Source organism: Myotis davidii, unplaced genomic scaffold (genome assembly GCF_000327345.1).
Source record: "Myotis davidii unplaced genomic scaffold, ASM32734v1 scaffold208, whole genome shotgun sequence".
Taxonomy (NCBI): Eukaryota; Metazoa; Chordata; class Mammalia; order Chiroptera; family Vespertilionidae; genus Myotis; species Myotis davidii.
The window spans coordinates 2348434-2360250 of record NW_006299706.1 but is presented as its reverse complement, the minus strand read 5'-3'; the positions used below and the strand labels follow the sequence as shown (position 1 = coordinate 2360250).

The 11817-nt window shown below is 55.1% G+C and overlaps 2 protein-coding genes across 2 annotated transcripts in view; one reads left to right on the top strand and one right to left on the bottom strand.

The window, feature by feature from the left end:
• The window catches only part of SH2D2A (SH2 domain containing 2A), a 9709-nt gene extending 2735 nt beyond the window's left edge, over positions 1-6974 (top strand). Inside the window, exons 6-8 of the mRNA XM_015571687.1 lie at positions 3350-3696; positions 3894-4205; positions 5900-6974. Of these exons, the coding sequence (XP_015427173.1) occupies positions 3350-3696; positions 3894-4205; positions 5900-6049 (809 nt within the window). The 3' untranslated portion in view covers positions 6050-6974. The remainder of the gene's footprint in view (positions 1-3349; positions 3697-3893; positions 4206-5899) is intronic.
• Positions 6975-11280: 4306 nt separating this feature from the next.
• PRCC (papillary renal cell carcinoma (translocation-associated)) overlaps positions 11281-11817 on the bottom strand; it is a 25742-nt gene continuing 25205 nt past the window's right edge. The window contains exon 7 of the mRNA XM_006775741.2: positions 11281-11714. Within this exon, the coding sequence (XP_006775804.1) occupies positions 11628-11714 (87 nt within the window). The 3' untranslated portion in view covers positions 11281-11627. The remainder of the gene's footprint in view (positions 11715-11817) is intronic.

Genomic DNA, 11817 nt, shown 5'->3' with positions numbered 1-11817 from the left:
TCAGCCAGCCCCTCGCCCGCCAGCTCCCTGACCTCCACCCTCCCCCTGACCCCCCCTTCCGCCCTGTCCACCCCCATCCCCACCTGCCCAGCGCCCCTTCTCACAGAGCCGGGGACACAGGGCACTCTCTCCGGCGGGAGGACTGCCCAGCCCCGCTCCTGCCCGCCTCTCCGTGGAGAAGGTGCCTGCTGGGTGGGAATCCTTGGGAGACCAGCCCAGCCAGAGACACGGCCTTCTGAGGACCTAGTCCGGCACCTGGGGCATTTGTGGGTTTTATTTTGTTTTGTTGTTGTTTTCATTTATTAATTTGAGAGAGAGAGAGAAATACCGATTTGTTGTGCCACCCATTCATGCCTCCACTGGTTGGTTCCTGTATGTGCCCTGACCAGGGATCAACCCAAAACCCTGGTGTCTCAGATGATGCTCCATCCAACTGAGCCACCCGGTCAGGCAGCCATTTGTTTTGTGTTTTTGTTTTGTTTTTAATTAAAAGATATTTATTGCCCAGCCGGTGTAGCGCAGTGGTTGAGCATCGACCCAGGAACCAAGATGTCGCCCCCCTCTCTTGCTTGATCCCTAGTAGGGGGCATGCAGGAAGCAGAAAATTGATAATGCTTCTCCCTCATCAATATTTCTATCTCTCCATCCCTCTCCCTTCTTCTTTTTCTAAAAATCAATTTGAGGGGGGAAAAAGATATTTACTGAATACCCAGCATGTCCCAGGTGCTGCAGGCTCTTGAAATAGAACCATGGTCAGACAGATGGGTTCCAAACCCACAAAGCTTACTAACCAGCAGCAAAGAGACAAATAATGGGAAACAATTGTGAGGGTGTGATGAGAGAGGAGAGCTGTGTCAGGAATTACCTCCCTGAGGAAGTTCAGGCAGTTCTGAGGGACCACTCTGTGCCAGGCATTGGCCTGGGAAAGTAACAGTAAACAAAACTCACCGAAATATCTCTGCCTTCACGGAGCTTGCATTCTAGTGAGAGGAGACACAACGGACACAAGCTGTAGGCATGCTCTAACAAGAATCCGCTGTGGGCCCTTCGTGGTTTTTGTTGTTGTTGATCCTCATCTGAGGACATTTTTTTCAATAGTTTTTAGAGAGTGAAAGGGAGGAGAGACAGAAACATCGTTGTGAGAGAGACACATTGATTAGTTGCCTCCCACATGCAGCAGGGGATCGAGCCTGCAACCGAGGTATGTGCCCTTGACTGGCCTCGAACCCAGGACCCTTCAGTCTGTGGGCCAATGCTCTGTCCACTGACCCAAACCAGCTGAGCACTGTGAGCCCTTTGTCTTGAGGCTTCTTATCTTTCGTTGGCCCAGTGGAATCCTAGGGGAGGTCTTAGGAGAATGTTCATTAGCCTTTCAGGTGTGTCCTTCACTATATTGATTCATCAGAATGTGCAGATAGCGGGGTCGGGGGTTAGTTTCACTTTCAACAAACATTATTGAAGAGGGACCAGACCGAGGCTGGTCTGCCCCGGGACAGTCTGGAGTGTGTAAACCATTTGCGCCTAAGTGTCCCTGGTTAGGGAAGATAAAACCTTCTGCTTCATTAGCTGGCTGCAAATTGCTCAACGTGTTTGGCCTTGTTTAATTATTTTGTCTTGGTTTCCATTAATTCCACGTATCAAGGAATTTCCCCAGTTTCTTCCTATCCTGCCACAAGAGGAGGAAGCTATGGAGGGGCCAGTCTGGGGGCAGTGGAGATCAGGAGGTCAGTTTTGATGTGGACAGTTTGAAATGGCCATTCGATGTCCACATGGAGATGGCAAGTAGGCAGTTGGAATACACGGGTCTGGAGTTTGGGAGAGAGGTCTGGACTGGAGATAAATATTTAGAGTCATCAGCATGTAGCTGGATTGATTCTAAAGCCTTCAGGAGGGGTGAAATCTCACCCAGGAGTGAGTTAGATGGAAAAGAAAGGACTACCACGTCTTCAGCATTTAGAGTTTGCAGAAATGAGGGAGAACCTACAAAGAACATTGAGAAGGAGCAGAGAGAGAGAGAGAGAAGAGAAAACCAGGAGTGTGATGGTCTGGAAGCCAAGCAAAAAAAAGCAAGTCAGGGAAGAGCAAGTGCCTAGGGGTCCAGAACGGACCATTGAATTTAGCCAAGAACTCACTGGGGACCTGGGCAAGCATGGTTTCTTGGAGCTTGATTGGAATCAGCTCAAAAAAGTGGGGTCGCTCTGGCTGGTGTGCTCAGTTGATTGGGTGTCATTTCATGCTCTGCAAGGTTGCTGGTTTGATTCCTGGTCAGGGCACATGACTGGGTTTCGGGCTCGATCCCCTGTAGGGGTGTGCAGGAGGCAGCCAATCGATGTTTTGCTCTCACATTGATGTTTCTCTCTCTCTCTAAATATCAATAAAAATCTTTTGTTAAAAATGGGAACTATGCCTTATAGGCAACTCCTATAGAATTTTGTGAGGAATAGGGGAGACCTGAAGATTCTGGAGCAGTGAGAACGGGGTGTAGGGAAGTCTGGAGGTGAGGGGAACCAGCTGGAACTGACAGAGCTGAAGGCAGAACTGTTGGAGACCAACCTCTATGATGGAGTCTCAAAGGGTCTTGTCACTCAAGCTCTTTGGAGTTTGGACTTTATCACGGAGCAAGGGGCAGCCACCGAAGGATTGCTAGGCGAGTTTCTGCAGGCTCACGCACGTAGAGTGGAGAGTGGGCTGAAAGGGCAAGATAACACAGGGGAGGATTTAAGAGGCCTGGACTGTGTGTGGCGGCTGTGGGCAGGGAGAGAAGTGTGCAGATGTAAAAATATTTAGGCAGTGGAAGGAGCAGGGCTGTGTTCCATCAGATGTGGGCAGGGAGGGGTCAAGGTTGACTCTTAAGATACTGCTATGGCAGGGGGGGAGGGAGGTGTTACTTTTTTATTCATAAAGGGAATGCTGAGAGAGGAGGAGGAGGGGGCAGGGAATAAGAATTCCGATTTGGATCCATGATGGAACGTGCACTTGGCGGATTGCAGGAGCACAAGGAAATCCTACGGCCTGAGCCACCTGGGGGCTTCCATGACCCCAGGGTTAAATGCCGAACTAAAAGCACACCTATTGAGGAAGGGAAGCGTCCCACTGTAGGGCTCGTCCCCTCTGAAGGGGTCTCTCGGCCCTAAAACATCTGGCTGATCTCTCCATAAAGTATTCCTCTGGCCCCTGCAGGAATAAACATAGGCACAGCAGTCTTGGAGATCTATCATGCCAAAAAAATGTTAGGCTAAAGACTCCTCCAGGCTTGTTGCATGTTTACAACCACAGGCACAAACGAAGACCAGCCTGGCCCTGTGCTGCAGGTGAAATTAAGTGTAATGCTAGAGATTGCCGTGACCAGAGCTACCTCCCCGCCCCCCGGTCTCCTTGCCATCCTTGTGCCCTCGTCCTCCCCCAGGGAACCCAGGGCAGGCCGAATTTCTGTGCCCCTCGCCCCATCCTCCACCTGGACTGGTTTATTTTGTCCTCCTGGATCACCTGCCCGTCCCACCCACTGTCCCTGCTCAACCAAGTCCCTCAAGCCTCCTTTCCCTGCAGACTCCTGAGCCAGCAGGACTTTCCCTAAGGACTGAAGAAGCAGACGCTGCAAGCAAAAGCCAGGACCCACACTCCCAGTATAGCCCAGTCCTCAAAAAGGAGAAGCCCAGAGCCCTCACGCAGAAAGAGGGGGGCAGCGAGCCAAAGGAGGTATTGGGCTGGAGGAACTGGGAGGAGGCAGGCAGAGGGAGGTGAGGACCCAGGAGACAAAAAGGAGGCATGGCCAGTGAGGAGTAGGGCCACTGGGAGGAGGGGTGTCTGCAGAGGGCACGAGCTCTGGCTGGGCTCCTGCCGCGACCCTACCTGGTTGCTCTGACCCACTCTCCTCCCTGGCATCACTCTCCTAGCCCTCCCAGCCGCCTAGACCCAAGCCTCCCGTCCCCGCCAAACCTCTGCTATCCTCCGAAGCCTACACAAGCCCAGCGCCAAGACTCTGCCGGACCCTGCCCGCCAAGCCCTCCAACCCCATCTACCACGAGCCGGACGAACCCATAGCCTTCTATGCGATGGGCCGGGGCAGCCCTGGGGAAGCCCCCAGCAACATTTATGCCGAGGTGGAGGTGGAGATGGAGGTGCCGTCAGGGGGTGAGGGCCCATCGTGCATCCTCTGGCACCCGGTCCTCCGGAAGTGCCGGTCCAGGCCTCTCCCAGGAAGACAGGTAAATGGGGGAGCAGGGGAAAGCTAGATGACAGGAAGGACTTCCTGAAAGCTGGTTTGGGAAGGGTTCAGATTGGATGCCTGGGTCAGGGTGAAGGTCTGAGGTGAGATGGGGAGGACAGAGTCCAGGCTGCCAGCACTCCTTTCGCAGGCCCAGCAATTGCTCCCGCTCCTCTTCCTAGAGTCACTGGGACCCTTTGCCAAGTCCTCACCCCCTCCCACCTCTCAGCAGTTGGGAGCAGTTTTCTCCTACTTCACAGAGAAAACAGGGGCCCCAGCAAGCCCCCGAAGGCCTTCCACACAGAGCCTGTGTGTTGGTTGGTGTCCATCTCACCCAGCCTGTCTTCTTAAACTCACATGAGACTGACCCCAACCTGTGCCCCACCCATCCCCGCCTTCCCAGTCTGAACTTGGGCCCCCTCCCCCCGCCTTTATCAACCTGCCCATCCTGAGGAAGAGACTTGTGCCGTCTCAGATGAGCACATGCCCTCCACCCCACCCCCAGTGCACACTCCCCTCTCCCTTTTCCATTCCTCCACTTCCCCAGTCTTCTCACTGGTCAGTTCAAGTCAGTATGTCATGGGCTGCCCCCACCCCCTCCCGCTGCCTCCTCACCTCAGGCCCTTTCCCACTCTCTCTCCCTGCTGGTGCCCCAGGCTCCCCGCAGCCCTCGTATCTGTTCACACTCACCCACACCCCTGCCACCTGCCGCCACCCTGGAGCTGATGTCACCAGTCCGTGTCTCTATCCAAACTTCTCTTCAGGCTTCTGCTCAACTCCCCAGTGTCCCACGGCCTCTCGAACTCAGCACAGCCAGCACTGCCCCAGCCTTTTCCCTGACTGCTCCCTCCCAGGTGCCCTATCAGGATCAATAACCTTCCAGCCACCCAACCACCCAAGTCAGAATCCTAGGGCTCCTTCCACACCTTCCCTTTTCACCCCCATCCCCCTATAAGTCACTGGTTTCTGCTGTGTCTCCTCCCAAATACATTTTCCTTTCCCCAGTTTCAAGCCCCATTTCTCTCATCAGGACTTTTCCAAGAGCTTCTTAGCTGGTCTCTAACCACCAGTCTTGCCACTTCTGACGCACTGTACCCCAAGGAAGCCAGAAGGGTCTTTCTAAAACGGCTTCCTGGTCCATGCGGCCCTCCATACTCGGAGGGAGGGTCCCCCTCCTCAGCTTTATCGCCCTCCCTCCCAGAACTGGTCGTGTTTCTCCAAGTAGCCCAAGTGGTTTCAAGCCTCCTGGGGTTGGCACACGCCAGCCCCTCTGCCCGTACCAACTTCCGGCAAGTACACCCTCCTGCGGGGTGGGAGCGTCCTACTCATCCTACAAGACCAGCTTGCCCTTCTCCTCTGGAAGGACTTCCCTGACCCGACCACAGAGTGTCCACTGTGTTTTATACACACCTGCCACCCACTGAGCAGCCGGACACTGGCTTCCCCTGCCCGGCCGAGTGTGAGTTCCCTGAGGGCAGGGCTGGGACTTACTCACCTCTGTTTCCAGAGCACCCAGCACAGTGCCTGGCAGAGCAGGTGCTCGGGACATGTTTGTTGCATTGACAAGAGGGATTTAGCCCTCCTCTGTGCAGGCCAGTGTCTGTTGAGACCAGATGTCTTGGCCTGTGAGGCTGCAGTTAGGCCTAAAAGGCAGAGGGTCGGGGGTGTGCCCTAAGACTGTCCTTCTCTCTCCAGAATCCAGGTGGCCAGCAACTGCATTCCGAGAACTCTGTGGCTGGACAAGGACCTCCCGTGCCCCGCCAGCCCCCGCCTCTCTGGGGACACAGCCTCCCTAACAACCTAGACAGGAGTTCCCGGACAGAGGAAAGACGTGGCCCTCCCTAGGGCCTCCGCGGGAGCCAGTGTCTGAGCGGAGGGAGGCTAACCTGGAACAGCAGGTCCAGAGAACTTCACACACACCCAGGTGCCCTCCTAAGGAAATGAATGGAACAAGGCGATCGATCCAAGCGGAAAAGGACCTCAGCTGTCACCTATTGCAAAGACGGCAAAAATGTGTCACCTTGTATCCCAACTCCAGTCCATTGGTCCTTGCTGCCTAAGGCTCTAAGGCGCTGCCTTGGAAAGGATGTTAAGGTCATATCTGAACTCAGCAGAAAAGAGCGCCGTGATTGATTAGTGATGTCTGCTATGGGTGAGGGAAGGAAGAAGAGCAGCATTTTTTTTTTTTTTTTTTGCCCTTATTGATCAAGTCCAACTCCCTTGCTGTGCAGATAAGGAAACAAAGCCAGTGGGATGACTTGGCTGAGGTCAAGGACTAGGACCCAGGCCTCCTAAGCCCCTCGTGTAGTGCTATGTTCCTGACCCCACTGTCTTCACAGGAAATGTCAGAAAATTTCCTAAGATAGGAAGTCTGGTGGCTTTCCTGGGTTCCACCGCACTGGGTCCCGGGTGCTGGTCCCCTTCCTCCAGATCCCAGCGTAGCCCTGTTATCCTGACAGGTCTGGGCCTCCCACAAAGAAGCCCGGAGGCCAGAGGAGCAAATGTGGAACCCACTTCCTTTTAGGGACACACTCACCGGCTCCCTCCCAGAGTCCTCAGTGTTTGGTGCTCCTCTGAGGATGTGGGCGGGGAGGGCCTGCTGCCTCCCACTGCCCCGGCCTCTCCGCACAGAGTCTGATTTCCTTGGTCCTCTGAGCCTTTGGGTCTGGGCCCTGCTCCAATGCTGCTGCTGTCTGGGGGTTGGTTTGGCGAGAACAGATGTTAGAACTTGTTTGTTGATTCTTGTCTGGCTAATAAATCATCACCAACCACCTCCCCCTACAGCAATGCAGGTACTCCCGGCTCCTTCTGTCTCTGACTCTCTCATGTTGTGGAAGGCAGAGGGGTCGGGGGCTGAGAGACACCTGCGCAAGGGTCACAGATCTGTTGGCGATGACACGAGACAAGGGACACAGACCTTTCTCTGCAAAGTATTCCTTCCCTAACTGGGTTGGGCTGGGCAGGCAGCCAGGGCCAGAGCGTGGCTCTGTCTCCTGTGGATGCCAGGAGAGAAAGAGGGGCAAGCACAAGACTGGGAGGGGAGAGTGCACTGCCAGTCTGTGTGAGCCCGTAGGCTTAGAGGATGAGCGGCCCCAAGACTCTTTTGTGTCTTCCAACCAAGGCCATGACCAAGGCCGTCGGCTTCTGCCTCAGTTGGAACCCAGTTCTCTTCCCTTTTGTGAAGCATTCTCTGCCCAGACCCACTTCAGGGCAGCCTCGGTCCCAGGGCAGGGCCCGTATTCTGGGCTTCAACCTCCTGGAATAATCTGCCCTGGGTCTTATTTTGGTCTCAGACTGGGGGCTCTTTGCGGCAGGACTGTCTGCCCCTGGGTTGCCCTCAGGGCTCAAAACAGAGACTGCCCCCCACCCACCCCAAAGCCACTCAGGCCCAGGTACTCCAGTGGTCCTGCCTGTGCAGCCTGCTCAAGGCAATCAGCGCCTGTCAGGGCTCCTTCTCCTGCCAGAGGCGCAGAAATCCCCTGGCCCAGGTGCTGCAGCCATCACGCCACCCCCAGCCTGGTGCAGGTGCCAGCTCCAGTGACAAGCGAATTCCCCTCCTTTCCACTCCAATGCTAATCAGCTTAAGGAGGAATATGGTTGCTGAGTCAACAGAGCTGGGGTTCCACTTCCTGCTGCCTGTAGGTCTGAACCCCCTCCTGAGCAAGAGGAGAGGGAGGGAGGAAAGGGAGCAGATGGTTTACATACATCAGAGGCCGAAAGTGCAAGGAAGGTCTCCGATTAGACTCCGGGAGTCACCTAGTGGCTGATTCCTTGTGGCAGGGGGAGGAGGCAGAGAAAGGAGTTCGCTGGATAGCAAGAGCTGGACCTCAGAAAGTCAGAAAGCCCGCTGTAGCAGGATGGGCAGGTGCTGGGAGGAGGCCGGACTGCCTAGGGACCCACTTGGTGTTTCTGAAGGAGCAAAGCCTGCTAGAGGTGGGCAGAGTGGGACCCAGTGACCCTCCGTCTCCCTCTCCTTCACGCAGCCTGGGGTGGGCCCCCGGAGGGGTGGCAGGAGAATCCAGATGATGGCATCCAAAGCCCTGGGTCCCCGGGGTGGCTCTGTGCTAACTGGCTGCATAACCTTTGCAGGAAACCTTTTCTCTGCGTCTGTCCATTCCCCGCATTCCTTTGAAATGGAAGTAGTGCCTCCTTATTTGCACACAGGGCTGCTGTACAGCTCAGACAAGACCATCAGAGTGAAGGGCTTGGAGGGCAGGGCTGCTAGGGCTAACAGGGGCCTCAGACCCCTTGAGACTGACTTCGGTTCAACTAAATAGGAAACTGAGGTCTAGAGAGGGGAAGTGACAGGGAGTTGGACGCAGGCAGGCCCAGATCATGTCATCCCAACCCCGGGCTCTCCCTTAGACCACAGGGCCCCATCCTCCCGAGAGCCCCGCTGCAGGCCCAGCCCTGAGGACGAGGCGGCGGGGCCTCCTTCCCCGCACCAAATCATGGCCCCACACCCTGCTGCTCGCTCACTGCCAAACTACGGTCTGAGGCTATGGTGGGACCTCAGGATGACGGTAACTGTTATAGGAAAATGAGCTGGAGCCATTGTGCTGAGGGTGGGGATGGGGGTGGGGCATTTCCCTGCTAACCTTCCCATGGCCAGTCCATCCCTCCTCTGCCTTCTCCAGGCAGGGCTTTCTCTGGCACAGCCCACTCTCAGGTCTGAGGGGAACCTCCCACCCCCAGCCCAGGTCCCCTTCAGAACGGCCACACCTCCCAGCTCCAGCCCCTTCAGCACCGTGGCTGACCCTGACGACTGTCCATATTGTCCTGCTCCTGCCTCCCCTGACCTGCCCCTTTCATCCTATCTGCTCCCTCAGCGAAAGCAGAAGACAATCTCAGTAAGAGGTCCTATAATCCTGGCTCAGGGGCAGGGGGGGGAGAAGAACTCCATAACCTCAGCTATCCCAATTCCACAGCACATCGCTGCCCATGAACCCACTCGTCAGAGGCCCCACCTTCAACCATCTCTCCTGGCCTGAGAACACGGGACCCTGCTTGAAAGCTGAGGGAGGAGAGGGTAAAAAGGGTGGAAGTCGGTAGCACAGAGCTTCCCAAGGCCCACAGAACCGCAACCATTCCCTCCGAGAGACTGTGGCTTCTTGGACAGCGAGCTCAGCACCCAGCTGGGGAGAAGACCTGGCCAAGCCCCTCCCCAGGGCCAGAGGCTGAAAACCCTGACAGCTGGATCCCTGTGTAGCTCAGCTGCTAGGCTCTACGGTCCGGTCAATACACTGGAACTGGGCCCCGGCCCCTCCAAAACCTGCCAGCGACTGGGATCCATCTCCCACCACGTTCTCCACCCCTCCTCCCTCTGCCCCCGGGTTGTTGCTGCCTGCCGACTCTAACCAAGTGCCATTCCTCACGCCTCCTCTCTCCCTCATCCCTGTCTTCTCTTTCCTGTTTGTTTACCAGACTCGAGGCTACTACCACCCAGAAGCTGTCAACTTTCTAACCTGTCAAATTTCTCTTGGTGACCGAGAAATTCCACCCGCTAAATAAAAGGTCATTGTTGACAGAACTAAAAAGTGGCTTTTTAAAAAAGTGGCTTAAAATGACTTGCAGAGAATCAAAGGGGGCGGAAGGCAAAGGGAACCTAAAAAATATCTGGCCTGTCATTCCCAGAAGACACTGGGCTCTCCCGACCTAGCATGTCCTGCCTCCGGGCACAGAGCCCTTCCCGCTACATCGCGAGGCGACCCCAAGAATGAGAAGTTGGCTGCAGCCCCGGGAGTAGGGCACCCAGGAGCAGCGCTGCACCTGCAGCGTAATGGACACAGGAAAGAGCACTTGACTCCTCAGGACACAGACGGTTTGGCCCTGTTAAACCTGCCTCACCACCTAAGACACCCAGAGGGGCGATCTCAGTCCCCAGTGCCTCTGTGGATGATGGGAGTGGTGGGGCTAATGCACCGACTTTGACAACTGCAGCCTGAAGGTCCCTAAGGGATCCAAGAGCCCTGTCTGGCTCCAACCCCAAAGTAGGTCAGATTTCAGATAAGTGGGTGGTTTTCCTGTAAGTGATGAAACCCTCCACTGCACTTAATGGCAAACAGACTCAACTTACCCAGCACCCAGGACCAGAAGGATGGTGAGAGGCCACACGGCTGCCTCTTCCCTCTCAGCCCCAAGTCCCCACCACACACTTAAACTGCCCCTCTGGCCTGAACCTCCCTGTCACCGGGACTGTCAAAAACCAATTCCTCTGTCGAGTCCCTGCTCCGAACCTGCAACTGGAGTCAAGCATCTCTGTCCAATCAGTGCTCCTCTGATGGGCACCCAAGGCCTTTCTTCTCACAGGAGTTTCTTCAACACTCTCTTCCTGCAGGATGCCACTGCGGTTAAGCCCCACTGGAGTCCCAGTATCCGCAGCCACACATTTCAGGAAAATCTGCAGTTTTGTGACCAGTACACGCACCTTCCCTCCCTCCATGCACCCTGGCAGGGAGGAACCATGCCTTCCTTCTCTTGTCACTCTGGGCCTCACAGAGCCGGACAGCTAACTGAATCCATAGACCCCACCAGCTCCCTTCTCCAAGCACCCACCCAAACCAGCCCTTCCTGCTGCCAAAAAGCTAGGGATCCAGAAGACTCCCAGACTCATCCAGCCCCCAAGCTCTATGCAAAGTTCTCAAACCAGTCTAGGCCAACTACCAGTGAAAACTTCAATCATCTTCAGGGAAGGCATTTCCCCACTTTACCTCTTGCTGGAATGGATTTTGTGTCTAACAACTCTTTCATGTCACAGAAAGAATCTCCTGACTTCCCCAATCTTCAGAGACACCTGAGAACAGCAGTATTTCCCATGTTTGGGACCACAGGCTCCTGCCCCAAACACAATTTACATACAACTCCTGGGTCTTCAGTGGCCACGAACCTAGTTTCTCTGGACCTGCTTTAGGTCCAGAGAAACAAAGGCGAGGTCATCATCGAGGCAACTCACGCTGGCCAGGGAGTGCTTTACACGAGGTAAAAGCAGACGCGGAGACAGGACACCACATGAGACAGGCCCAACATGTAAAAGGAGGCCACACTAAAAAGTAGGAAAGGAGGTAGGGCAGGCAGCATCTGTCAGACTGAATGTTTTATTTCAACAGACATCCCTGGTTAAAAAAAAAAAAAAAAGGTGGAGGGAGGGGTTCAACATTTCATCACACCCAATAGGGAGCAAATTCTCATCCAAGAACTCTGAGCCCCTTCTGAGGCACCACTCGAGTCTTTGCTCGCTCCAAGACAGAAAGGAGCCGAGTTTTCTAACTTTTGTAAGAAAAATCTATCAAATATGTTCATTCTCGCAGAGGCGAGGGCTAGATCCTCGAGGAAAGAGGTCCTGGGCGTGGAGCAGCCGGTGTCCCCGAGGGGGCGGGGCCCGCGGGCTACTGGAGACCCTGGGGTCTGCCGTCAGGTCCGGAGCCTAGAACCCGTACTTGGCTTGGGTTTGACGGCGGCTGAGCTTGTTCTCGGACCAAGTGTTCTTCAACTCCAGCTCTCGCTCCTTAGCCTGTGGCAAGGAAACAGGGGCAGGGAGAGTCAAACTGAGGTGTGTTTTTTTTTGTGTGTGTGTGTGTGTGTGTGTGTGTGTGTGTGTGTGTGTGTGTGTGTGT